Source organism: Xiphias gladius, chromosome 16 (genome assembly GCF_016859285.1).
Source record: "Xiphias gladius isolate SHS-SW01 ecotype Sanya breed wild chromosome 16, ASM1685928v1, whole genome shotgun sequence".
Taxonomy (NCBI): Eukaryota; Metazoa; Chordata; class Actinopteri; order Istiophoriformes; family Xiphiidae; genus Xiphias; species Xiphias gladius.
Window position 1 is genome coordinate 28,288,458 of NC_053415.1, and position 26,751 is coordinate 28,315,208.

General features: G+C 42.7%; 1 protein-coding gene across 1 annotated transcript; it reads right to left on the minus strand.

The window, feature by feature from the left end:
* Nucleotides 1-1,936: 1,936 nt before the first annotated feature.
* On the minus strand, nt 1,937-23,788 carry tspearb (thrombospondin-type laminin G domain and EAR repeats b). Its single transcript, XM_040148980.1, has 15 exons — nt 23,717-23,788; nt 20,128-20,192; nt 19,843-20,004; nt 18,283-18,515; nt 17,866-17,956; nt 17,590-17,743; nt 14,375-14,506; nt 13,551-13,668; nt 13,321-13,435; nt 9,866-10,046; nt 7,653-7,705; nt 6,976-7,152; nt 2,881-3,059; nt 2,190-2,291; nt 1,937-2,090 (listed from the first exon to the last, which is right to left on the minus strand). Exons 3-15 carry the CDS (start codon nt 19,996-19,998, stop codon nt 1,937-1,939), a joined length of 1,845 nt encoding a protein of 614 aa, XP_040004914.1. The 5' UTR covers nt 19,999-20,004; nt 20,128-20,192; nt 23,717-23,788.
* Between the last annotated feature and the right edge of the window lie 2,963 nt (nt 23,789-26,751).

Here is a 26,751-nt window from a genome sequence, read left to right on the forward strand (position 1 = left end):
AATTTTCATCAACATTCAAGAAGAAATTCATGTGGACTTTATTTCATCATAAACCAGAACATTCGAGGTTTTACTGCCTCCTCAGTGACCTTTGACCGATGAAGTGGATCACGCCGCTTCGTTTCACTGCAGGGCTGAAAGTAAAATCCGCTCCACCCCGGTGTTCGGTGTCGGAATGAGAGTTAGATGTAGTGCTTGACCTTTGGGTTTTTGTGAAGATGTTAGAAACCTCCCAGCCCTCGAACTGTCACATCCTGTGTGATAATCTAACCTTCCCAATGCTTCTCATTTAAAGAGAAGCTTGACATAAATAAATCAAGGTTAGTATATTAGTTTTTGAGGTTGTAGAGCCCTGAAGATGACGAGAGGGAGGTAAAGATACTGTTGGAGGTACATTAGAGTCAACAACGGTCCTCCTTCTCCTAACGGAGTCAGATCTGAACTCACAGACATGAAACACATGTTGATATGATTCAGCGGGACGTCCACTTCCTGAGGACATCATGATCTCTGATGTCCCTCCAGAATAAACCTCCAGAAATCCACTTAGAAATCAGACGCTGCAGAACTTCATTCAGAATCTTCCTGTTTCTAAGTTTCCTTCAGTATCACAGTGACCCAGTGACAGTTGTCTGTACGTCCACGGCTACACTGAGAACAGGAGCTGATCACAGCTGATTCAGCAGCTTTTAATGGAGACAAATCAGGCTGCAACAAACTTTCATTTTCATTTTCGATTAATCGGCCTGTTCTTTTTAGAACTCATTGTTTAGTCAATGAAACATCAAAAAAATGTCAAAATACTTTGCTAAGCTGAAGGTGACGACATCTTTGACTTGGACTGACTTTCCCCTTCAGCTCTGCAGCGCCCCCAGTGGAAGATTTAGTCTTTGTCCTGCTGAAGGTCCTTGTCTATAACAGACCAGATCCTTTCATTTCACCAGGGTTAAAATGTGGTCTGGAACCATGAGTTAAATTACTAAGGAGCTCACTGAAGATTTCACCCCAGTTCTTGTTGCACTCCAACCTTCTAACCGGTGCACCGCCAGAGCACAGTGTTTTTTTCTACCTGCACAATGTTGTTTTTCTGACTTACTTATGGCTAATGATGTTTTTGATGTATATGTTGTATATTTTTATTCAATATCAATGTCTGCAGGTCTGCAATTCTGCTATTGTGGTTTTAATTTTAATTTCTGTTGTTATCCTAACATGACGATTTCCCTCACGGGATCTATCTTGTAGTTTTGGTGAGATGTCACTTTGAAGACCAAGGGGTGAGCTTCACCTTTTACTGTATGATACGACTTCAAATCCAAAACTTCACTTTGACCCATTATTGCAAACCAAACTTTCAGAAGGTTTTAATGGGTGTGAACCCGAATGGGATGGTAGCACCACACTAGATTCTGTGCTGAAGTTTTGGGGAGTCGTTGATGGTGATTTAAGATACCACCCAGTCCCAACAACAGTGATCATTCAACAGATGGACAGTTTTTTCTCATTAAAATGTTTTTCTTCGCCCACTTGAGGGCGCTGTCCTGAGCAGCGGAGCTTATCATGACTTGATGTTTTATAAATTCCGTTTAAGAAAAGTGCTACGTAAATAAATCAAGTTGATTATAATTCATTTTAAGGTTGCAGAGACCTGAAGAACATGTAGCTCCAACAGTATCTCAGCAAGAGTCGACTCTGAGAGATTCCTTGCTCAGTCCTGAAGAAAACATGGGTGTAAATGGTGGCATGTTGTACGTGTTGAGTTATAAGTTGTTTTGGACTTCGAAGGCCTTGCAAAACCCAGAGGTGATGATGACGGTCGACTCCTGCAGCTGGTTTTAAGTTTTAAATGTCGAAAACGAGTGTCTCGACAGGTTTGGATGTCGAAGCTCTTTACAGGGTCTGAAGTGTGTCCCCTGCAGATTGTGGTGGATTTAATTCAGTAGGTCTTGAGTTTGAAGACCTTGCTGAGCCTTGAGGTGGCGCTGGAGTAGATGAGGAAGGAGCCTTCATCAGTGCTGAAGTGTTCCCAGTCTCTGCAGCCGAACGTTGGCAGACTGTGGACTGGAACGAAGCCCTCGTAACCCCGCCACCTGAAAACACAAAACATACAGAGAGGGGAACCGGGAAATACACAGAATCTGCACAGACACTGACGGACGAACCTCTGACCTACGACAGGAAGTACCGACCTGTAGACGACACTGTTCAGAGAGTACGAGCTGCCGTCGTAAGAGTTGGCCACCACCAAGAACTTCTCGTCTCCGATGGTGAAGAACTCCCAGTCCACCGCACTGAACGCAACAACAATAACAACAACAACATTTTAAGCTGCGTGGGGCTGTTGCTCTGTTATTTAGTGCGGGTGCAGTTTCGAATGGGTCCAGCTAGACCAGAAGCTGCAGGGTTTAGCGACGCTGTGTAAACTAGACCGTCATTCTGTACAGTGACAGATCTGATGACATGATGCCACATTGATAAAGAGTTTTAATTAGTGAAAAACCATCTCCTTGCTAAGTTTTTATCTGAAAACCTTGTCTTGACAGGACATGTACTTACTTTAAACTGTATTTACAGTACATCAACTTGGCTGTTTAAACAGAGTCAAGGTGTCCCAGAGTAAATGATTTCAACACCAGTAGAAACCATTTACATTACGACTTTAAATAAATGTCATTTGACCCTTTAATCCAGGAGCCTGGAGCCTGGGCCAGTGCTTTTTTTACCAAAGCACTGCTCCATTCATTTACATTTATATGCACAACAAAAACTATATCAGAAAACACGCTAAAGGAACGGTCCGATCCCTCGCTCAGATATCGACTCTCACAGTAAAGACAGGTGAAGTGGATGCGACCCCGGGGCACTGAGCGGGTCGCTCACCTGTGTGTGAGGATGTCCTGGAAGCGGATGAAGGTCTGTGTGAGGGTGCTGAGCTCGTACACGGTGGAGTTGATGCTGTAGGGACTCGGGTCGCTGTCTGAAACCTTCTGACTGTTGGCGACGGCGAGGAAAAACCTGCCGTCGATCTGAAACGTCTCCCAGTCGGTCGCTCCCACCGTCTGCAGGCAGAAGGAGAAAACTCAGAGAACTCAGGTATGACTGGTAACCACTGATTGCTATCGAGGAAATAGTTTTCAAACAGGAGCAGGTTTTTATGTTGACGTTGGAGCTGTAATGATTTGTCGATTAATCAGTTACGAAAGGATGAAAGATGAAAGGATCTGCTGTTTTTCTTCTTCTTACATGACAGTAAAGTAAACATTAAATACTGCTCTTTGGTCCTAAGCATTTTGAAGACGTCACTTTGTGGTCTGGGATTTTTTCTTTTTTTGATAGTTCTTTTTACTTTTATAGACCAAACAATTACTTGACTTATCAAGAAAATAATTAATGATGTAAATCGTTCTTAGTTGCAGCCCAAGTTGAAATAGGCTCATTCAGATTTCCATTATATCACATGTCTTAATTTTGGTGACCCCCTGATGTTTTCTCTAAATAAATATATAGAAAAATATCCACTTGTACTCAAGATTTATCAAAACATTTTGACCAGTAATGGTCAAAATGTTTTGATCTCCTTCCTGCTCTCCAGAGGATGAACCCTTCGGATTTTTATGACCCAGTGACCTTTCCTCAGGCTCTAAGAATAAAAACACAATTTATTTCAGTCCATAAATCTGACAAATAATTAGGCAAAACAATTGAAACAAAAAAAGCCACAAGATTAAAAACTCTTCTTACATCATCTATTTGTGATAAAAATGACCTGATTATATAAACAAAGTGAGTGAAGTGAAGTCTTCTCAGCTCATCAACAGGGTCTGAGATCCTCTTTCTGATGGAGATAAAGGAGGTTTGTGGTCAGGTGTGTGACGCCAAAGGGGGTTGAGATCAACTCACGATTGAGTCCAAAAAAGGGGGGGTGGTTTAAAGATCAAGTCCGGATCAAGTCCAAATGTGGTTCAGATTAAGTCAAGACTGAGACCAAAAGGGAGTTGAATCTGAGCTTAGCATGCTAACACGTGTAAACACTAGACCTGCAGCCTGACAGAGCTGCTGGTTGGTCTGGGGGTTTGGGGCCCTGACCATGTGATCACGGTGTCCCCGGTTTGAGTCCGGCTGGATATCGTTGTTGCATCTTAGCTCTCAACTGCGCTCTACATTTAAATGAGGAAAAAAAAACACTTTTAAAAGATTTGGAGAATTTACAGAAAAGAGAATTTAACGTTTTAATTGGTACATTAAACGTGACAAATATTAAAACACTCACAAAAAGTCACGCAACTGCGGCAACCAATCAAAAATCTTTTAGAGGAGATGGGTTTCACAGGGACTGGGGCTCTAAAATCTAGAATCTAGGCTAGGCCCTGCAAGTTCCTCACAAATCAAACTTCCTGTAATTTTCAGATGCTTTTTGGATGCTGACATGTAATAGTTTGTTTTTAAAATTTCACTCATGATTAGTATTTGTTTTAAAAATCTACCAATTCTCTAAATCCAGAAGCTTTAATTCACTAATCAGAGAATGCACCCGTGTTTTTCTTCTAGGTGTAATGACTCCTGCAGCCTCTAGAGGACGCAAGCAGGGTTTTTATTTCTGGTCTAGACTTCTGGACCAGTTTTAGGTCTGCTGGCTGAGACTGTTCTTCTCAGGAGTCAAATTAATGGTTCAGGTGGTTTTCATGAAGGTTTAACATGTTTTTTTTTGTGGTTTTAAAATCCAATAAAAGTCTTTCTTCAGTCAGATGATCCGCCCTGACAGACGAGTCCAAACAGCAGTGTGCATCTGGAAACTCCCTAACATCAACACACACACACACACACACACACACACACACACACACACACACACACATTAATTACACTCCTCCTGCTTCCTGCGTTTTAATTGGAGGGTTTCGTTTCCTTTTTAACCAAAGCTTCATGAACTAACTGAGCAGATGAAATGAAAAACATTTTGATAAATCTGATTTTTACGGATCTGCTTTCATGTGAACGTCTGTCATCATATTAGCGTTTTATGTCTGTTTGACCTTTTTACTGCAGGACGTCCTGCCTTCACATTTATTATAGGAGTCACTGAAGGAGCAGCTCAGACCTGCCGCGGGTCCGCTGGGTCGTGTTCAGTGGTTTGGTAAACTGAGCTAAACTGATGTGGTTAAAAGCGCCTTGTCTTTTATGTTTTTGTTCTGTGTTGTTAAATGATCAGGTCTGGGGACAAGTCCACAAAGCTGTCCGAGATTAGTCCGAGTCGGACCAGTTTCGAGATTGAGTCCAGATCTTGTCCAAGCAGACTTAAGTCAAGACAAGTCAGAGTCAAAACACAGACAGGACCAAGACGAGTCTGAGTGAAAACACCCAGGACACAAATCAACAGCGTCAAAGTCATAATAATTATGACACTGAAACGAGTCCAAGTCCAAACAACCAGGATGCTGAGACAAGGTACAAAAATGAGACCCAGGATGTAATAAATGAATTTATCCTCTCACAGGAGGCAACACAACTATTTTTACCAACCACTCCGTCTTTTAATTGAGAAGAAAAAGGTTTCATCTCATAAAATACCAGAGAGGTTGATCTCCTCAGGCCTGTGACGTTTGATCACACACAACAGTCTGAGAAGATAATCACGTCCAACCTGTGGCTGGGGGTCACAAGGAAACCGGGTTATAATCCGACCAGGCTGGAACCACTGGGTGGGAGAATCAAGTTAAACTGGGGGTTTGGACAGACATCAGTTCAGATGAGCTGTCACCGTCCTCCTCAGTCGCAGCCCTCAGTGTTCCCCTGCAGCTGTGAGTCAGCTGCTTATTTTCGTCTGTGTGATTTGTGGTTGGATGCCGTCACGTCGTGCTGCTGTTAGTGTCTGATTCACAGTGATTAGCGTGATCGTCCTCTTCATCGTGTCTGTCTGCTCTGAGCTCTCAGCGTCCGATGGGACTCACCTGTACAGGTAGGTTGGATCAAACAAAAGAACAAGAGGAGTGGGCCGAACATAAGTGACAGAACAAACAACGACCCCATTACTTATCTGCTCCTGAGGGGGGCGCTACCGGAAAGATCAGGAGCTCTGATCAAAATCCGACTCTTGTTCCCATTTTGGTTAAAATTCTTCACTTTTAAACGTCCACTCAAGAAATACGATTGTAACGTTTACGCCACATTTTTTGGTTTTGTTTTACTCTGCATATACGTGAATAATAATTGTGAATAATAACAAAATAAAGAGTTTGTAATTATTATTTAGTTTTTTGCACAATCAGGAGTTTTTATGATTAATAGCTACTGTAATTAGAAGATCCATATCTCATAATTAGGATTAGGAAAATAAAGATAGATAATCTCAGGTCTTAGGTCTTTGTTGGTTATAATGAGGTTATAATGACAATAAGATCTTAGTTACTAGAATAAAATCTCATACAAGTCTGTATCTCATATTTACGAGAAAAAGATCTACCAACCACCATAAAGAAAATCTCAAGATTTTTATGAGCTCCAAAACCTTATAATTACAAGAAAAGTAGAAGTAAAAGAGAAGTACAAAAAAGAGTTCATAACTCTGAGATTCGTATTCTGTAACTACAAAAAAAAAGATCTCATAATTCTGATTCAAAAACACAATATCTCATAATTTGATGAAAGATTTAAAGTCATAAAAACACGTATATTTTTATTTTCTTTGATAAATGATATGTGGTATTCTAATGTCGCAAGTTTCTGTTTGTAGAGAAATGAGACAAACCAAAGTGAAGTTTGGTGCAATCGATGTGTTTTGCCATGTCCTCCTGGAAACCAAGGCGTCAAAGTTGGAAGTTTTCCAGTCCTAAATAGAGAGACTTTAACCAGCTGGTCGGACGGAAACGTAACAACATGATCTGGACGTCACACGCACTGGAACCAGATGTTGACCACCAATACTGAAACCAGACCTGCTGCCATCAGATCTACCACAAAAAGACAACAAACACTGACCGGGATGTTCTGGAAGGTCTGGAAGCAGCCGTCCAACCAGACGTAGATGGTGGAGCTGATGGTGGTGGTCTGACCGTCGAAGGTGTTGGCGACCACCAAGAAGTGGTACGGTCCCACGGTGAAGAACTCCCAGTCGTATGCTCCGGATGTGGACAGAGTCTGGTTCACCTCAAACAGCTAAAGGGACGGGAGGGGGGACAAGAGGGGTCAGAACAGAAGAGGAGGGACAAGGACAAGAATGAACTTTGATGGGATAGGGTAGGAAAGGAAAGAGACAGCGTGGGAAGGGATGGGACAGGAAAAAAAAAGACAAGACAAGAGGGGGTGGGGGAGGACACCACAGGACACGTCAGAAGAAGACAGAAAAGGACAGAGAAGGGACAGAGGAGAACAGAACTGAAGAGGACAAGACAGGAAAGGATAAAACAAAACAAGACAGGACAGAGAAGGAAAGGACATGACTTTACAGAACAGAAGGAGACAGGAGAGGACAAACAGAATAGGACACAAGATGAAGGACTGAGGGAGGACAAGACAGGAGAGCGAACGATGAGAAATGACAGGAAAAGAAAGGACAGCATTTAAGAGGATGGAAAAGGACAGAAAAGGAGGGGACCATACAGGACAGGACTGGAAAAGCAGAGGACATGTCGTCTGGTTTGTGAGGACATGGTTACCTTTGTTTTTGGGTTCCACCTGTAGATCACACTTTGGATGTTGTGGTTGGAGTCTCTGGCTGAGGACACACAGGGATACTTTGTCAAAATCTAAACGGTAATGAAACACTTGAAGAAGACAACCGTAACCTGTCCAGCTCATCACAGAGTAGGGGACCAAATCTGGTTTTCCTACGGCAGCGTGTTCCTGCCACCAGGACACAAATCATTCTCCTCGGGGTCTGCCAGCACCTGGTGCTGGTCTCTGTCAGTCACCGATGGTGGTAACAAAGACACAATGATCACACACGGTCGCACAAACAAAACAAAAACAACGCCACAACATAAAAACCGGCCCCCGCACATGTCCCCATCCTCGTGCTGTGTGACTGCTCCAACATAACAACCTGTCACGATATAACCAGAAAAATGAGTTTTAACCAGACACGTTGCTTGTCCCACATTACGAGATAACGCGATGTGTCGTTATCACGAGAAAACGAAATGAATTGGAATCTTATTGTAACGAGAACACTTGTTGGACGGGCGTCTGACTTCCCCGGACGGGCCCATTTTATTGCATTCAGATCATTAGAAACGATGATGGGAATTATTGGAGATTTCCATTTGATTTTAACCGTACTGGAATTCAGAATTCAAGACTTCCGGGACAGATTGAAGAGTTTTTTTCATTTAATGTTGTGAGCGGCCGCTGCACCTGCTGCATGAGGATCCTTGTGAGATTCACAAGGTTTTTCAGTGTGATTTTCTTACTAAAGCAGGGCGTGCAGTGTATTTACAGTTCGGCCAGTTAAACCACAACATTACAGGTAAAATTTGTTGTGGAAAAAACTTTCATGCTGCTGTTGCAACACAGTAAATCATATATCGACAGCATCACGATGTTATAAATTTCTCTGCTGCAGCTGGTTGAAACATGGATGTGACATACTTAGTCCACACTGGAGAGGCTGTCTGAATCCAGACCTTCTGACACAACAGACAGATGCGTACAGAGTACAGGGAGACCACCTGGAAAAATCCAGCCGTTCGCAATGATGTAAAAAGGACCGGGTTGTTGTGGGTGACAGGGACCAGGAGAGCGGGGGGATCATGACAGTACATACAGGTCCTGTTCTATAATTAGTAATAATTTAAGGGTCCAGTGTTGATAGGTCCAGTGTCTGTGCTTAGCAAAACGAAACATGCAGAACTCCCCTTACAAATCTGATGATTGTGTTTCTTTCTGTGCTTTCTGCTGACAACACATGTCAGAAAAGGAAACTCGACACGTGGAGTTTGGTGTAAATTCAGCTTGTGTGGTATCAGCCAGTCGTTAAACGTCAGTGACATGAAACGAGTACCAAAGTTGTGTGTGTGTGTGTGTGTGTGTTTGAGTGTGCACTTCTACTCCTATCTTTGTGGGGACCAGTTTGACTATTATTCCTTACGGAGTGAGGACATTTTGTCCGGCCCTCACACCTTCAAAGGACTGTTTGAGGGTTCGGACCTGGTTTTAAGGTTCAGGTTAGAACCAGGTTTAGGTCAGGGTCAGGGTGAGGGGCTGGGTAATGCATGTCAATGAGTGTCCTCACAAAGATAGAAGTACAAGTTTGTGTTTGTGTGTGTGTGTGTGTCTGTGTGTTTATCTAACCACAGTACACCTGCATCAGCTGGCTCGCTTTCATTCTTTCTTTCTGTCTTTCTTTCTTTCTTTCTTTCTTTCTTTCTTTCTTTCTTTCTTTCTTTCTTTCTTTCTTTCTTTCTTTCTTTCTTTCTTTCTTTCTTTCTTTCTTTCGTTTTCATTCTCTCTTTCTTTCTCTTTTTCTCTCAGATGGCCAGATCATAAACATTCTTTCCTTCTTTTCACTTCAGATCAATGAGTGTGTTTTATCTTCAAAGCTCTTTTAACTTTGTAACATGCACTTTTTCTTGATTTTCAGCTGTTCAGGAGCTTTCAACTGTGTTACAGGTTCTTCCTCAACGCATCGGCTTTGCCCAGTTGTTACTACGAATTAAAGGACCTCTTTAATTTTCGAGCCAAGCTGGAAAATAAGTCCTGAAAGTGTTCAGGGACATCTAACCCCCCCCCCCCGGATTCCTTAAATAAACACAGTAAACACGGCTCTGAAAGGAAAACCTGTCCCATGTGGACTCTCCAGACACCTGGACCCATCCAAAGAGTCGGGTTACTCATTTAGTTTTAAATTATGACCGTCCTGCTTCCTGTTTACCTCGTCTGTGATTGGCTACGACCAGGAAGCTGTGGTTGTGTATTTGGAAGGCCTCCCAGTCCAGAGCGCCGTGAGTCTCCAGGGTCTGAAAACGGAGGAATCGCCGCCGCTGGCGATTCCAGCGGTAGATGACGGACAGCTCGGGCTCGGCCTCTCTGGAGTTGGCCACCACCAGAAAAATCTGCAGGAGGAAAAACACCAAGTTGAATATTTCATCTGCTTAATTTTGCTGTAATGTATATTTTTATAACAACAATTCATCCGATGTGAAACCAGTGCATAACGCACATCACTGCTGTTCTTGAATCTTTACACTGGTTTCCAGTTCGGTACGGAACAGGTTTTAAAGTGCTGCTGCAGGTTCCTGAATCACTCGCTAATTTCTGACCTGCCTGGGGGGGGCTTTCTGCAGGTTCACCACTTGAATTTAAGACTTTTTAAACAGGAAAAAAAAGAAACTGAATACCAGTTTCAGATTCATACAGACCAAAGTGTGAAAGTATGATAGAAAACCAGTAGGAATTATACGACCTGGAATTCTTTATACTGCATTTTTCCACTACTTTCCAGCAGTGTATACAATAATGTAATCAATTAAAGTAATGCAACCTGGAGCTGGATAAGAGCAGAAAACGGATAAACGGATCAGAAAAATGAAAAAGATTAATTTGTGTAAATTTTGGTGGAAATCTTGACCAGGCCATTGTAAACTGTTGATCTTCCTCCTGTAGCGGCAGCACGGACTCAGAATCCTGCAGCTTGATCCATCGTCACAACAATCTCATTGTTAGTTTATACAGGATGTCTCATTGTAGCCAAAATTACTGCCTACAGCATCCAACAGACAAGATGTAACCCTTTTTGTTAATTAAAGACCTTTTGTTAATTAAGACTTTTCAAGACCTGCAGAAACCCTGTTGAAGAATATAAACCCAGTCAGTCTGTCAGATCTTCAGGAAGCAGCCAGCTGGTAAAAAGCTTGAGTCGGAACCAAACGGGCTGAAGCTGCTTTCAGCTGCAGTGCTGCACACAGAAGAAACCGACTTCCCGATGATCTGAAATGCTTACTGTTTTTGAATGTTGTTCTAAAGCGTTTCTCTGCCTTATGTAAAACAACTGAATTGCCTCTGAGTTTGAAATGTGCTGTATAAATAAAGATGAAAAGGAGTCTGTGGTGGTGGTGATGAACCTACAGATAATTATCAGCTGGATCTGCAGCTCCCCTCGGCTTTGTGGAGCTTTACGGTGAGTCTCAGCTCATTGTTTATCTGCCCAGACCACAATTTTACTGCTCCGATTCAGTCTCACCGCTCTCATAGCATCGCTTTCGGCCGTAGCAGGCAGATGTTTTCAGAAAAACAGCTGTAAAAAGCCACCGTCCACTACCTGCTCAGCAGCAAACAGCAGACAGACCCAGTCAGAGACCAGCTGGTGAACGTAGTGGAGCATTTAGCAGCTAAAGAGCCAGATGTTTACCTCAGGAGCTGGTGGAGACCAAAACCAGAGCTAAAAGAGAGGGAGTACTGGACTTAGATTATTCAGGTGACACAAACAACAGGTCCAGATAAAAGATCATGTTGATCTCTAACTGCTGGATGTGGAAATAAGTATCTGTTTGAGAACAAGTTAACCTGAACCCCACCATCCAACACCTTTGGGATGAACTGGAGCATTAGTCAGACTTTGAATTAAACCATTTTGAATGCCAGGACGCATTTCTGTCTTTGAGGGTCTTTCCAACCGGATTTCGCTTTAACAGCCAATTTATAAAACTGCACTCCTGCAGAGCTTTATGCGAACACCTGTTTGTGTGTGGTAGTCCATAGGAACCTCCCATACTGTACAAACAAAACCAACACAATGTGAACAGAGGAATTCAAACAGCCAGTGAGAAACAACCTCAACTGTGTTTGTTCTCTGTTTCATCTGGTTCTTGTTGTTTTTATATGACATTTTAAAACCACTCCTCTACTTCTTCTGTTCATCCTGAGCAGGTAAAAGCCGAAACACTTCAGAGTCAATCACAGGCCAGAGGTCACATGTTCAGAGGTCAACAAGAGGTCAAAAACAGCTGTAACTGGGGAGGAAAGGTTGGTGTTATCTATCTATCTATTTTTCTGTCAATCAACATATCAATAGCCCTGGTCCTTATAGTGATCCCAGCAATATTTAATGATCACTGGAGCAGAGGCCAGAAATCCTACAGTTTTTAGTGGCAGCTACTAAATGAGCCAACATTAACATTAATGAAGCCTAATTAATGCTGATGACCTGTAGCTCCAACCTGCACATGAGCTGAAATATTGATTATTGATTGATAGTGATTGTTGTGACAGTGAAATAGCAGCTGGAACAAACTGACTTTTACACCTGATCTACTTGATCCAGATACTGGAGCTCCTGATCCAGATCTTTGATCTTAACAAGCTCCAGATATCGATCTGATGCATAAAAAGTTGAAGCTGGACTCTCCCGTGTTTAACGAGCTGCGATCAGCCGAACGTTTCTCTGGAGAAGAGTCTCCATCCTGCTGAACTACAGAAACACAGTTTAACAGAGATGTCACAGAGCGATGTGTCTTCACTCACAAACGATCTTCGGCAGAGTCCAGTCAGAGGTTGGGAGAGAGAGACGTTAACCAACAGACTAGAGTTTCACATTAATTAACGTTAATTATCTACAGCTGATATAATCTACCGCTGCTGACGTCATCGATTTAACCAGAGGAGGAAACAGATGAGAAGCTGCTGACGTCACCTGCAGGGTTTTTACATCAGTCTTTGATCATAAAGTTAATGAGAAGAGATAAAAGGTCCAATAAGAGATTCATTAGCATTGAACTCTAAAAAAATCTGGATATTTTGCTGACTGGGAATGGGATCCAAAATGGAACCAGCTACCTGAAACGAAACCAAGTGTTATTTATTAGTGATGAGGCTGTTGTTAGCTCATAGCTGCTGTCAGTTTCATGAAAAACCTGTGTTTTATTGTTCTGTAATGAGCTATCATATCTGTCACCTTCACAATTCTGCAGTTTCAGTTCTCACTTTTTTCAAGGCGAGCGCAGGTTCTACGTGTTTATTTTCTTCATTGTAAATCTTTGTTGCAACTATTCACTTCAAATAAATCTTCATTTTAAAATAGTCCTGGGGGACTATTGGAGAGATGTTTTCGATTCAACAGATAGATGCAGGTCGTTGAATAAGACTTTACATTAAAACTAATTAGTTCATTGGTCCATTCATCCATCTTTCACATATCGTTTAGCTTTTATTTGTTGACAAATCTGTAACACATTTTGACACAGTTCTTGTTTTCAAAGGTTACTTTTTAAGAAGCCTTTGTTGTTGAGGGAAAACTGGTTGTAAACCAGAATTATTTGTCATTGTTTGTTGTTACGTGTTAATAATCTGTAGGAATATTCAAACAGCATTTTAAGCTGGAGCAGCTCTCACCTTGTCGTCGATGGTGAAGTGTTTCCAGGCTCGAGCCTCCTGAGTGCTGATGTTCTGGTAGAGCTGGAACGACCCGTTTCTCCATTTGTAGACACTTGAACCGGACAGAGAGTCCCTGCCAGAGGACACATGAGGGTCACCATGGAGACGCAGAAGACACAGGAGACAGGACACAGGTCCTGGCTTTACATGACATCTGTTGCTCTTTTTTTCCACAGTAGTGTTGGTACCTGTTGGCTGCAGCCATGAACAAGCCTTCAGATGGGATGGAGAAGACCTCAACGTCAAAAGTTTCTGAACTGGTGTACAGATCCTGGTAGTCCTCTACGTAATCCAGACGCTCCTTATCTGCAGAGGACACGAAAAACACAAACAAGTGGCAGAGGTATGATACAGTATTTAATCATGTAGTACAGGTAAAATACGAGTCCCGTCTTGTTCTGGCTTATGATACAGTTGTTGAGTAAGAAAATTCAGTCAACAGCTGTCACATTGCCTATTACTGATAATATTATATTATAAATAGCATTATTATCATTATCGGTTACAGCGAGAGAAGTTCTTTTCATGACTTTTCCAATAAAACTACAACTTTATCAGATGATAACTTTCTGTAAAATTGCAGATTTTTTCCTTGTAATATAAAGACTTTCATAGTCATAATACAACTTTTTCTCATGAAATTTCAACATCACCTCCTCATATGATTTGATCATAAATTACGACTTAATTCTCCGTCTTTTTCTCTAAAACATTATGACTTTTTCTTGTATTTTCTTCATAATACCAATCTCACAATATGACTTTTTTTTCCCAAAAAACAGAACTTCATTCTTGTCATATTATTTTTCAATTTGTTTTACATTTTCCCATAAAACCACAATTTTCTTATCGTCTCAGACTTAATGCTCATAAAATTAAAATGTTATTTCATACAATGACCTGTTTTCCATAAATCCAATGTAGTAAGATACAGAGGCAACACAACAAAGGATGTGTTACTACACCTTAAATATTGAGCATGTGAGGATGTTTGATGGACTTTCAGACTCACTCTGCAGCAGTGTCCTCCATGTGAGTCCGTCACAGATGAACAGGCCTTTCCTCTGAGCGTTGAACCACAGCTGGCCTTGTTCTGGTCTGGAACACGAAGGAGGATTCCCCTGAGTCACTCTGGCCTCGGCCTCTAAAAGACAAAATCAAAAACCAACACCCAGTCATCATGAACTCTGTGGTCTAAGGTGTGATGGAGGGATATCTTTGAAGTCCAAATAAAACAGCTGTAAACATGCTGTTAGATGAGTCAGGATAACTACAGCTGCTGTCAGTTAAATATAGTTCAATAATAAATAAAATAAAATTGAACTTAATGATGTATCACTGTACTTCCACACACTGTCTGTAGTGGTGGAAAGTAACTAAGTACATTTAATCCAGTGCTTAACTGTGATGGAAAGTCCCTTTTCTGTAGGAACAATAATCCCACAGTGACAGAGCTGGAAACCATTTATTACTTGTCATTTCAGCAACTGGATTTAAACAGTAAGTGTATCTGAGTGTGTGGTTGGAAGACAGAAGTGAACTGACAGCTCTGAGTTAATCAACCACACGTTTTCATTATGAGCAGACAGACAGAGATGACTCTATCATTATACACCAGTCAACATCACCTGAAGGGAGAGGACAGCAGCGTGATAAAAGACAGAGACGGAGAGGCTGCTAATGAGATTTAACCTGCCTGAAGGCAAAACAACCACTGATTTATCCCAAAGACACACGACTGTACTCCAACATCAGGACAATAAAAAGCACTCAGCTGAACTGAGTGGGCAGAAAACAATCTCTGCGGTGTGTCCTCCCCACACACACACACACACTCAAAAGAGCAGTGGATACAAGAGGGCCAGAGAATCTCGCAGAACTAGAAGCCTCTTGAAGGAACAATGGGCGATAATCCCCCAAACAAGAACTGAAAGACTCTTAGCTGCTACAGAAACCGTTTACAAGCCAAATGGGGTGTAACTAAGTACTGACCATGCAGGGTGCCCAAACTTTTGTTTTCAGGCCTTTTTCCTTTTTTGTTATTTTGAAACTGTAAAAGATGGAAATAAAAAAGTCAGCTTAGTGAAAATATTACATAAATGTTTCATCTTTAACTTTATGCCTTTTGGAAATCAGTTCATCTTCTACTCACTCAACTATTCACAGTAACGGACATTTTGACCAGGGGGCCCAAACTTTTTCATGCCACTGTAATTAACAAGCTCATTAGCAAACACAGTTATAGTTAGTCTGTAGTTATGATAGTATAAATGCTTGGCACTCCCACCAGGATGTTTTGCCTGAGTTAGGCTAGCAGTTAGTGCTAAGCTAAGCTTCACGAGATAAACAAAGCGTCTTGTTTCTCATTCTGTTTTCAAATCCAGCAGAACTCCCCTCCCAAATCTGGAAATTTAGTTTCTTCTTTGGGTATCCATTAAATCGGGAATCAGTGGAATAACCATCTATGTTATATATTTTCAACAGAATCTGAACTTTCACACCACCAGGAGGTTTACTTCAAACACTCTTTAGATTTTGAGCGAAGGTGGAGCTAGGCTAACAGTTTCCCCCTGTTTTCAGTCTTTATGCTAAGCTAGGCTAAACCCTTCCTGGATCTATCTCTGTACTGTTATCCATCTGACACATCTGTACTCAATAAAAGTGTGTGCAGTGAAATGTACCTAAAGAGCCAGTAGAAGTCCTGATTGTGAAGTGCTCCATACTGGAGGTGGACACGATAACAAGAACACACCTGTATGATGTTGTTTTCAAAACTGAAACTCAGTACCTGTCTGACCTCACACTGATGTCACGCAAACACACATCAAACAGTAGGACAGACTCCGACTGTCATCGAACCGCTGGTTATACAACCACACACAACTGTTGACATGATGCATTCCCTAGCCCCCACCCATGCCCTGACCTAAACCTGATTCTAACCTGAACCCTAAGACCAGGTCTGAACCCCCAAACAGCAGTCAGTACCCGCAGGGAGCTCAATTTTTGTCCCCACGGTGACACCAGTCCCCATTGCTTAGTGTGTATTCAGGTTAAATTCACCACCAAGAACAAGTACAAACACACACCGACACATAAAACCAGTATGTGTAAAGGCCTGTCACTCACCAGGAGCGGCAGGAAGCAGCTCTTCCATCCTGTCAGTCATTTCACAGCTCATGTTACTGGATCACTGAAACAATCACAACCTGAAGTTTACAGTCCAAACACACACACACGTGCGCGCGCACGCACATCCTTGTCTTGCTATATTTGTGGGGAACCATCATTGACATAATGCATTCCTCAGCCCCTGACCCCGACCTAAACCCGATTCGAACCTGAACCCTAAAACCAGGTCTGAAGCCTCAAACAACACCGTTGTGTTTCCATCACTTCACAGGACTTTACGTGGACATTCCAGCACATTTGTTTTTGGAAGACCTACCCTAACCTAACATTAATCTTCCATAATGTCAAATTGTATTCTGGCTGTTCAAAATAAAACCAATTCTCCAAACTACAGATTTTAGTTGCTAATGTGTGTACATTTGTTAGATGAAGAGCAACAGCTAACAAGATACAACAGCTTGTTAGGTCACAAGGCTGTCACCAAGGCAAGGAAGGAAGAAACGATGAAATAAAGAGGGAAAGGGTGAAAGAATGAAGCCTTCACCCTAAAACTTAATGATTCATGTTATGGGGACTTGATCTTTGTCCCCAAAAAAGGAAGTTGAGTCCCGGCAACATGAGTAATACAAGTAAACACGCAGATACAAACACAAACACATACATATAAAGATTAAGTCAGATCCTGTACTTCAGTAAAAGTACTAGTATCACTCTGTAAAAATACTGATTAGTTCTAATCTGGAGCTTTATTCTGGAGGTACATCAGAGGTAATGATATCCTCAGGAAGTGGAAGTCACACTGAATCATTTCAACGTTTCGTGTCTGTGTTCAGATCTGACTCAGTTAGGACTCTGAGAAGGAGGACCATTTTTTACCCCTCTCCCTCCTCATCCCCTCTTTGACCTCTCAGGGGGCAACCTGACAGCTTGTAAACCTCCATTCTGGCTGCCAACAGATTTCACTAGAAAGTGGTTTTAAAGAAAAGGTGTGGAGCTCATCTAACTTTTCTAATGGTCTTCAGACACGTTTATTAGTCTCTCTTGCCGTGGTTTTGTTTTCTGGTCTTGTAAACAGGTCAGCCCTCCTCTCCTCACCGTATGGGTAAACTGGTCCCTGGTGGTCTGGCTGGAGGGGGGTCGACTTTAGGACCTGTGGGACGGACAGCTCAGCCAGACTGGGGTCAGAGGTCGGACACAGTCTGGGCGTGGCGTCGGAGCCAGGAAGTAGGACCAGCTGACGAAGTAAACCCTGAACACAGACAGACCAGTGTGAACCAGCAGACTGGGTTAACTGGGAAGTAAACCATCAGAATACAGCAGGACGATGAAGGTCTCAGCTGACTGAAGTCCTGATCCTGATCAAAGACTCACAGAGAAACGTCCCCTCCACCTCCTCCTGCTGCCAATGAAGAACCTGGACCCTCTGGTGCTCAGAGTGCTGGGGAAGGACTGGACCTGTTTACTGGGAGACAGGAAACCAGTTAATGCACCAGTCTGAACTCGTAACACTAAAGCATGTTCTACCCAATATCCCGATTCACTGGGGTCTAAAGCTGGTCTTTCAGTAGTTTTAGCTTTGGCATTGACCCTGATCAATTAAAGACCAATTCAAACCGGAGCAGAGTGAACCAGGCTTAACTGAAGAGGACCAGACTGAACTAATCAAAGGTTAGTTAAACTGAACAAGGCTGAACGAAATCAGGTTGAAATAAAATGAACAAGGTTGAACTAATATGAACCAGGTGGAACTGGACTGAACTAGTCTGAACTGGTTTGACGCGGACTCACAGCTCCACAGGCAATCCACAGTCGACGGTCAGAATGGCATACGGTCCGGTGATGGCCAGCACCACGGTGTGCCAGCGGTTATCATCCAATCCAACATCCTTAAAGCTCAGCCGGCTCCGCCCATCAGTACCAGGGAGCGTGGTCAAGAAGTGGAGGCGGTTCTTGGAGACACGTAACCCTAGCAACAACGAATCAGATCTCTCCTCCACCACAGAGAAGATATACTCGTTCCTCTGGAAACAGAGAAAAGAAGAATAAGTTAGACCAGGCCAGATCAGACCGGGCAGGCTATGTACTGCAGTCCTTTAAAACAGACTCTAGACTGGATTATTGTAACTCCTTATTATCAGTCTGTCCCAACAAATCTTTAAATACTCTCTGCTGATCCAGAATGCTGCAGCATGAGTACTGACAGGAACTAGGAGAAGAGATCAGATTTCTCCTGTGTTAGCTTCTCTGCATCGGCTCTCTGTAAAATTCGGATTAGAATCTAAAATCTTCCTCCTCAGCTACGAAGCCCTTAATGGTCAGGTACCATTATACCTGAAAGAGCTCATAGTACCCTGTTACCCCAGTAGAACACTGTGCACCCAGAACGGAGGCTTGCTCGTGGTTCCTAGAGTCTCCAAAGGTAGAATGGGGGGCAGAACCTTCAGTCATCAGGCTCCTCTACTGTGGAACCATCTTCCAGTTTAGGTCCAGGAGGCAAACTCCCTCTCCACGTTTAAGAGCAGGCTTAAAACCTTCCTTCTTGATGAAGCTTACAGTCAGGACTGGCTCAGGCTTGTCTTTAACCATTCCCTAGTAATGCTGCTATAGGCCTAGACTGCCGGGGGACTTCCCATGATGCACCGAGCTCCTCTCTCCTCCTCTTCCTCTCCATCTGTACTCATTCATATCCCATCAATGCTCGTTACTAACTCGTCTTCTTCTCTCTCCCATAGTTTTGTGCTTTCTCGTCTCTCTCTTCTCTCCTCCTGTTGCTATCTGCAGGTATTTCTGCCCCTGGTGCTGCAGAGTCTGGATCTGTGACTGTAAACCACCTACTGCCTCCATGATCCTGCTCAGCACCCACTGCTTCAAATATTATGATTATCATCTATTATTATTAATTATAATAATATCTATAATTATTATTTATTTTTATTAGTGCTATTATTCACCCTATTATTATAATTATTAGTTATATTATTAGTTTAATTATTGTTACACATCTTTATGTTATACGTCTAATGTGCTATGCCCCCCCCCCCCCCTTTCCCTCTCCCTCTCTCTCTCCCTCTCTCTCTCAACCCATCGGCAGACGGCCTCCCACAATGAGTCTGGTTCTGTTCAAGGTTTCTACCTGTTAAAGGGAGTTTTCCTCGCCGCTGTCTCCCAGTTCTTGCTCATGTGGGAACGGTGGGTCTCTGTAAATCTAACTATAAAAAGTCCGGTCTAGACCTGCTCCACATGAAAAGTGCCCTGAGAGAACCTCTGTTATGATTTGGTTGCTATATAAATAAAAATGAATTTAATTGAATCGGACCAGACCTGTTCTGTTCAGTTCTACTGGCTCACCTTCTGTCTCAGACTTGGTATCTTGATGGTGGCGACCAATGAGAACTCAGCAGGGAAGGGGTCACAGTTGGTGAAGATTTGTGAGGCAGGGAAACTCATCGCTGTCGTTGCGCCACCAGCCAATCGGAGACCTCTGGACCCTCTAGACTGAACCATCTTCACCTGATTGGTCAGATCATCTGTTTATCTGCCACCATCTGGTCTGCAGTCATTCCTCTGATCATACATTCATCCCCTCATTTTTTTAATCCAATGCCCCTCCATCCTTCCCCAACTGTGTCCTACCTGTATGGGCGGGGCTTGTCCTGGGCGCGGCAGAGCTCTGGCCAGCAGGTCAAGAGGCAGCAGGTCTTATGAGGAAACACACTCTAATCACTGCCTTAGAAACATTTTGTTTTTTGAAACACACAATACGTTCACAGCAACAGGATTTTAGTAAGTCTTTGTAATACAGCCCACAATTCAGTCTAATTTCATTGTATGAATCAGGTACAAAGAAGAACCATCACTGGTTCCTGCTCGTGGTTACATGTAGGTAAAGTGGAAGATCACAAGACTACCAGGAACAAGGGAGTAAAAACTAGACATTTCTCATTAATTACACTCTAAATCGATCCATCCATGTTCTGCTATTTATCAGGACTCAGGTCGCGGTGGCAGCAGATTAAGAAAGGTAGTCCACGATACCCTCTTCCCAGCAAAGTTCCCAGCTCCTCCTGAGGGATCCTGAGGTGTTTCCAGGCCAGATAACATGACTCCAGCTTGTTCTGGGTCTACCCCGGGGTCTTCTACCCTATCTATAAGGCTAAGCCCATCCACCTTATGGAGGAAACCCATTTTGGCTGCTTGTAATCGCAATCTCATTCTTATAGACTCTACCCGAAGCTCATGACCATAGGTGAGGGCTGAAATGTAGATTGACTGGTAAATCAAATGCTTTGCCTTCTCTGTATTACTGCTGAAGCTGCACCGATCTGCCTGTCAATCTCATGCTCCATTTTACCCTCACTTGTGAACAATACCCTGAGATACTTAAACTCCTTCACTGGGGGCCGGAACTCACTCCCAACCCAGAGGGAGCAATCTACCGTTCTCCGGCTGAGAACCACGGCCGAAAAATAGCCACCCCAACATGGTGGAGGGGTTTGTGCGTCCTGGTGATCCTTGAAGCTATGCTGTTGGGGGAACAGTCCCTGGTAGGGTCTCCAACGCAAACTGGTCAGACCAAGAGCATTCATAGACCTAATAAAACAGAAATCTCAGACCTATGCTACTTAGCCTGTTTAAGGGAGACTGACCCCCCCCTCCCAGAGCCAGTAATGGGAGGGGAGTCTTGAGATATTGGACCCAGTCAGCCATAACCTTCCAGCCTGTGCCCCCCCCCACTTGCAGGGATAAGCATTGGGATTGGCAGGCAACAGTGTGTCGACCGCTGGTATTGTATACTCCAAGTATTTTTGTAAATACTGGGTAACCACAGAGTACAGTACTGGGAAACAAGTGTGAAGTTTAGGGAAAAATGGTGTTAACAGCACTGATATGCAGAAGAACCTTTAATTACAGTGTAATGTATTTCAGGTATGATATGCTACCGAAACAGCGGGGGCACAGAAAGGTGGGGAGGTGGAAAATCTCTCAAAACTTATATTATTCAAGAACATGAATCACAAAATGACCACAAATGCCCGGGTACAGCAATATAGTTTTGGGGTAGGAGGTTAAAATCTAAATCTAATCTACATCTAAATAATTATTAAAGACTTCTTCCTTTTGTTGCTAGCAACACCTCCAAAAACAAACGAACGAAAAAATACTAATAAGTAGGACCACCAGTAGGAACCAGTAAGTATCATATTGGCAACTGACACATACAGTGGAGTTACACTGACAGGCTGGATTACAGAGAATGAAGTGCATCTTTACCCTTCTGGAACCACGCAAGGATAACATAACATGCAAAGATAGCTAAAAAATGAAGTTTATTAAATTTTGACAGTGATAGATTATGTCTCTGCAGCAAATTTCAAAACCCTGAATTTTTGATAGAAATTATGTAAAATCTGTGGCTGGTGCAAGTGAACGAAGTGAATCCCTGCAGATGGATTTTGGAATCAAATCTCTTTCTAACGGGACGTTTTCCTCTGACTGTGATTGATGAGTGTCGGCAGGCTGTCATGTAGTCAGCTCTCAGATGTAAATGATCTGCTCTCAGATCAGAGAACTCCATCATTTTAGAGCTCTGCAGAGTTTATTTATTTATTTATTTTATCACCTTATCACCTCAGAGGTCGCTGTATGCCTCTACCTGCAGCTTCTATATTGATCTAAAAATAAAACCAAAGGTATGTCGAGTGTCAGCTGTCAGCTTTTGACAGCTCAGGTTTCTGTAAGAGTCAGTAGCTGTTTCAATTTGCGTTGAATCTCGTGATGACAAAATTTAACACTGACAACGCTGAATATAGCAGCAGCAGGATGCTATTTAAAAAACATTTTGCAGCAATGAATGAACACGACCTGGGTACTGCAGCATCAAGAACAGGCAGTTCAGTATTTAGACAAACACCCTATTGACAAATGGAGACCAAATGTAGAAGGAGAAATAAGTGAGATGTTGGGAGAGAATCCGAGGGAGTTCAAACCTTTGTTTCTTAACTGACAGCAACAGGCCAATGTTAGTTTTTAGCTGGAATTCCCCTTTAAGCCCTTCTGAGGCTCAGTCTGTGTGTTTTGTTTTCTGCAGCGGGATCAGTGGAAGATGAATGAAAGATGAATGGAGGGAGGGGACGACATGCACAGAAACAGATCTCACATTTCAAAGACACAAAAAACAACGACGCACAAAGCAGCAGAGAAAGGTCTGAAACACATGAAACACGGGTCACGTCAGACAGACTGAGGACAGACAGATTTTAATAGCTTATCACAGCAGTAGAGTGAGTGGATGAAGACCATTAATTCACATAAAGATTATCAGAGAATAGAAGAAGCAGTGCAGGGTCCTTTTGGAGATGCTGCGTTCAGTCACTGCGTCAAGCAGTCGTTGGTCAATGAATAGCTCCAATGCTACCTGCAGCTAAAACCACAACCCCGCCTTTTTACTGTTCTGTTTCTACGCCTGTTCAATAAACAGCATGTCAATCAGAGGGTTGAAAGGTGGATTTCTTTTCTCCTTCAAATGAGCTAGGCCAGCAGTTTCCCCCTGCTTCCAGTTGTTTTTATCTGGTTTAGAGAAGGTCATCCAGGTCTCCAGCATCAACAATTTATTAAGTTTGATGTAAGACATAAATCAAGTTAGCTTCTACGTCCAATTAGCGAAGCTTGGATTCAGTTAGCTTAGAATTAGCTTCTGAATCCTAATGGGTCAGAGTTACCTTCTGGCTCTTGACCCATAGCTCTTGTAAACAAAACCCAGCAAACTACTGGACAGACTGGTGACTAGCTTGGGAGCTAACAAGACCCAAAAAAATCACCTCAGAAAATAAAACCTGACCCATTTTTATGAAGCACTTTGGTGTTTTGGTGAATTCGGCTTGTGTGGCATCCCCGAGTTTTACATGTAGATCAGGAAAAACAACCACTAGGAGGTTTGGTGGAAACACACTGTAGATTTTAGGCTTTGATGGAGCTAAGCTAATAGTTTCCCCCTCCTTCCAGTCTTTGTGCTAAGCTAGGCTAACACATTCTGGACCTGTGTCTGTACTGGACACAGAGACAAAACTGATGTGCACCTGAAACATCTGACTCTGGAGCGGGGAACAAGGATGGACTGCTCTCTAATAACAAATCCAACCTGCTGTAAATCCTGAAAATATAAGGTTTTGAGGCGGAATTTTCTTGTTGGCACATTTAATATTTCACACCTATGTCCTCGTACCTGTGCAGGGTCTCCAGCTGTGGCTTCGGACAGCGGCGACGAGCAACAACCAGGTGAGCAGCAGGGAGCGACTCGCCAACATCACGCCTGTGTACCGTCAACAGCGTGGGTTTGTTTCCTCCTCACCGGTCTGCTTCTTGACCTACGTCCATTTTCCCGTTGGTCGGAGGTAAAAGTCTGACTGCCAGACAACTGAAGACGACCTGCGTCAGGACAGCGTCTGATACCTCTTATTGTCTTCTTCTTCTTCTTCTCTGCAGTAGTTATTCAAACGTCTGTGTTGAAGAAAGAATATCGACAAGAACATTACTCAAAAGACAAATTAAGTTTCTCAGTTTTGGTCTATTACAGCAGCTCTAGCCAAGATTCGACAAACACTGACATGAAGAAACTTCTTCTGCTTCTTGTCTTTTCTGACCCACACCTTTAAAATTAAAACCAGGTTTTAACATAAACTCAGCCGGATCGTGGGGCAGCAGCTCTTCATAAATCCCTCTCTGGGTTTGTGTGTCCTTCCAAAGTTCTCAGTAACTGTAAGCTACTTTCAAACCACTTACCAAATCAGGTTGCACCATTAAAACTTAAGAAATATCTCAGCTAGTTATGGTGATGTGTAAATATGTTGCTAGGACACTTCAACAGCACTGTCCAGTCGAGCGGGCATCATTTTCAAAAATCATTTTTTTTAGGCTGAAAGATGATCTTTTGTAATTGTAGGTATCAGTTTTATTTCTGTCTGCATACATGGAAAAATCTGTGTATCACAGTTAGTAGCATTCATACGATTAAGAATGAGTGGGAAATAGCCAATTATGCTAAGCTAGCTAATATTATTTACTCGGTTGGTTGAATGCAATTGACTAAACATTTTGTAATTGGAGGCATGCTGCGTTATTTTCGTGAAATGCGATTTAAAATCTTCAAGATTTACATCATCATCAGAAGCATTTATCAAGCGTCAGGTCAGATATGTCGGCGTTCTTCATGGAGTATGACCCGTTTCACTCTTCACTGTCAACAGGTCAGATGTTGGCGAGCTGATATCAACTTTGTCATTTGGTTCAGTAGCTACACATCAGGTACAACTGCAGGTACTGGGTGTAAATGTTTAAATATAATCACTACGAAAGAACTAGTTTATGTGGTGCAACCTGTTTGAGCTTAGTGGTGTGTAAAACTCCTGCTGCATATGTTAAAATTATACTGCCGGTAACCTTTTCACAACGTACTTTTAACAATAACAACACACGCATTTTTTGTTTATATTCATAGATGATGGAAACATTTTTTAAAACACTCCTCAATATTTCTCAGTGCTGTCTGTTATGTTTCATGTTTCTACTGTCAGGTCTTACGCACAATCTGCTGTGACTTCTGATAGACTGACCCCTCCCAGACCCACACCAGTCACAACAGACGTCACCGGTCACGGTCTCCGTCCTGTGGTTACTGTAATCAGGGTACCGAGCAAAGCGCGCGCCCCTCCGCCGTTGCGCGGTCGGCCTCCGGCGTTTCCGTGGAAGTTCCTCTGGGGAAGTGGTTCTGTTTCTGCCACTCGAGGTGGGGGCGGGTGAGGGGACTGTACGAGATTCCCTCATCAGTCCTAACTTCTCTTGGCGCCACGACCTGGACTCATCTGGACTTTGGTCTCGTTCAACTCTAGCTTCGTCATTCTCGTGCTCCCCTTCTGCTTTGAAATGATCTGATTGATAAATGGCACGAGAACAAACTCCTCATCGTCGGCAGCCTCAGGTCCACCCTCATTGGCTGAGCTGCTGTCGTCTAACCCATCCCTCCAAAATCAAAGAAAAGGCTGCTCTGTACTGTGGCAATAAGCTGATATAAACAGACATATTCATCACTGTGTCTGTGTTTATTCATGGTAACAGTAAAACAGCGCCACCATCAGGTCATTCCCTACACTCCTACATACCTCAGAACTCCAGCGACGCCACACACGAGAAAAACACACTTCTATCGTTTTGACATTTTGACATCAGAACATTGTTCAAGACAAATGGTTTGAGGGAGCGAACGAATCAAACAGTGGTATGTGGTCTAATTACCCGAGGTAGGCGTTGAAGGGTTAATATGCACTAAAATCTACACATTACCGCAAGAACGGTCCTCAAAAATCACCTTTATCAAACCCAGTGCGACGCTCAGATCTCCTTCATCGGCCCAATGAAGGTCGGACACGTCAGTTTTCGTCCAACCTCGAAGCCGAACAAACAAAAATCACTTCAGACCTTTATCGAGGGAACTGAGAATCAGACCAGAAATTCGGTTCCAACTTTCACAACTTGACAGTTTTTCCAGACTTCGTACAAACTTGAGTCAGAAGTTTGAAGGGATTGAATAACCAGCTCTAAATAATGTACGGTTTATCGTGACACGGATTAGATCACATGAAGATTTACGACACTAAAAAGTCAATAAATACATTCTACAGGGTCTTTAACGTGATTTCTAATTGTTATGTTAAACCTTGACAGAGAAAACCAAGGAATGTGGAGGATGTGTCCGCTTCAACAAGGACAACTGTCAGACGTTAAAAGTTCCACTTTGTTTCTCTGTTTCTCTGTTTCTCTGTTTCCTGCATCTAGACACTTATATCAGTCGAGCAAATAAAATACGACGGTAGTCTAATGAAAAATAAATAAGTACATTTGAAATGCTCTGTGAACTGCGGCATTTTTTAATGCACTATTGCCGTAGTATAAACTATAAATAGTAATATATTCGGTTTAATTTCCTTTCAACGAGACCTGATTTTAAAGGGAAATAATGCTGAGTTCTGTCCTGTCTGGTCTTATTAATCAGAGTAAATAAAATCACAGATGCAGAGGAGGTGGAGTGTACTTTTTCAGTCCAGAGTAGTGTCTGCAGGTCTTCCAACCTTAACCAATAAGGTAGGGGAGCCTGTGTGTAGCCTGAGAGGTAAAACCCAGGGAAAACACACCTGGGAATCACTAGACAGTCACAGGAAACTGTTTTAGTGAGAACATCAACCTGAAAACGGAAAAACGAGGGAC

Bases quoted from the DNA above. Each gene is read 5' to 3' on its own strand.
- tspearb (XM_040148980.1), bottom strand. From the start codon at position 19,998: ATGGTTCAGTCTAGAGGGTCCAGAGGTCTCCGATTGGCTGGTGGCGCA. The intron at 13,669-14,374 runs GTGAGTCTGAAA...TGTCCTCTGCAG, and splicing joins ATGGAGGACACTGCTGCAGA to ATAAGGAGCGTCTGGATTAC. The intron at 2,091-2,189 runs GTCGGTACTTCC...TTGTGTTTTCAG, and splicing joins CTGAACAGTGTCGTCTACAG to GTGGCGGGGTTACGAGGGCT.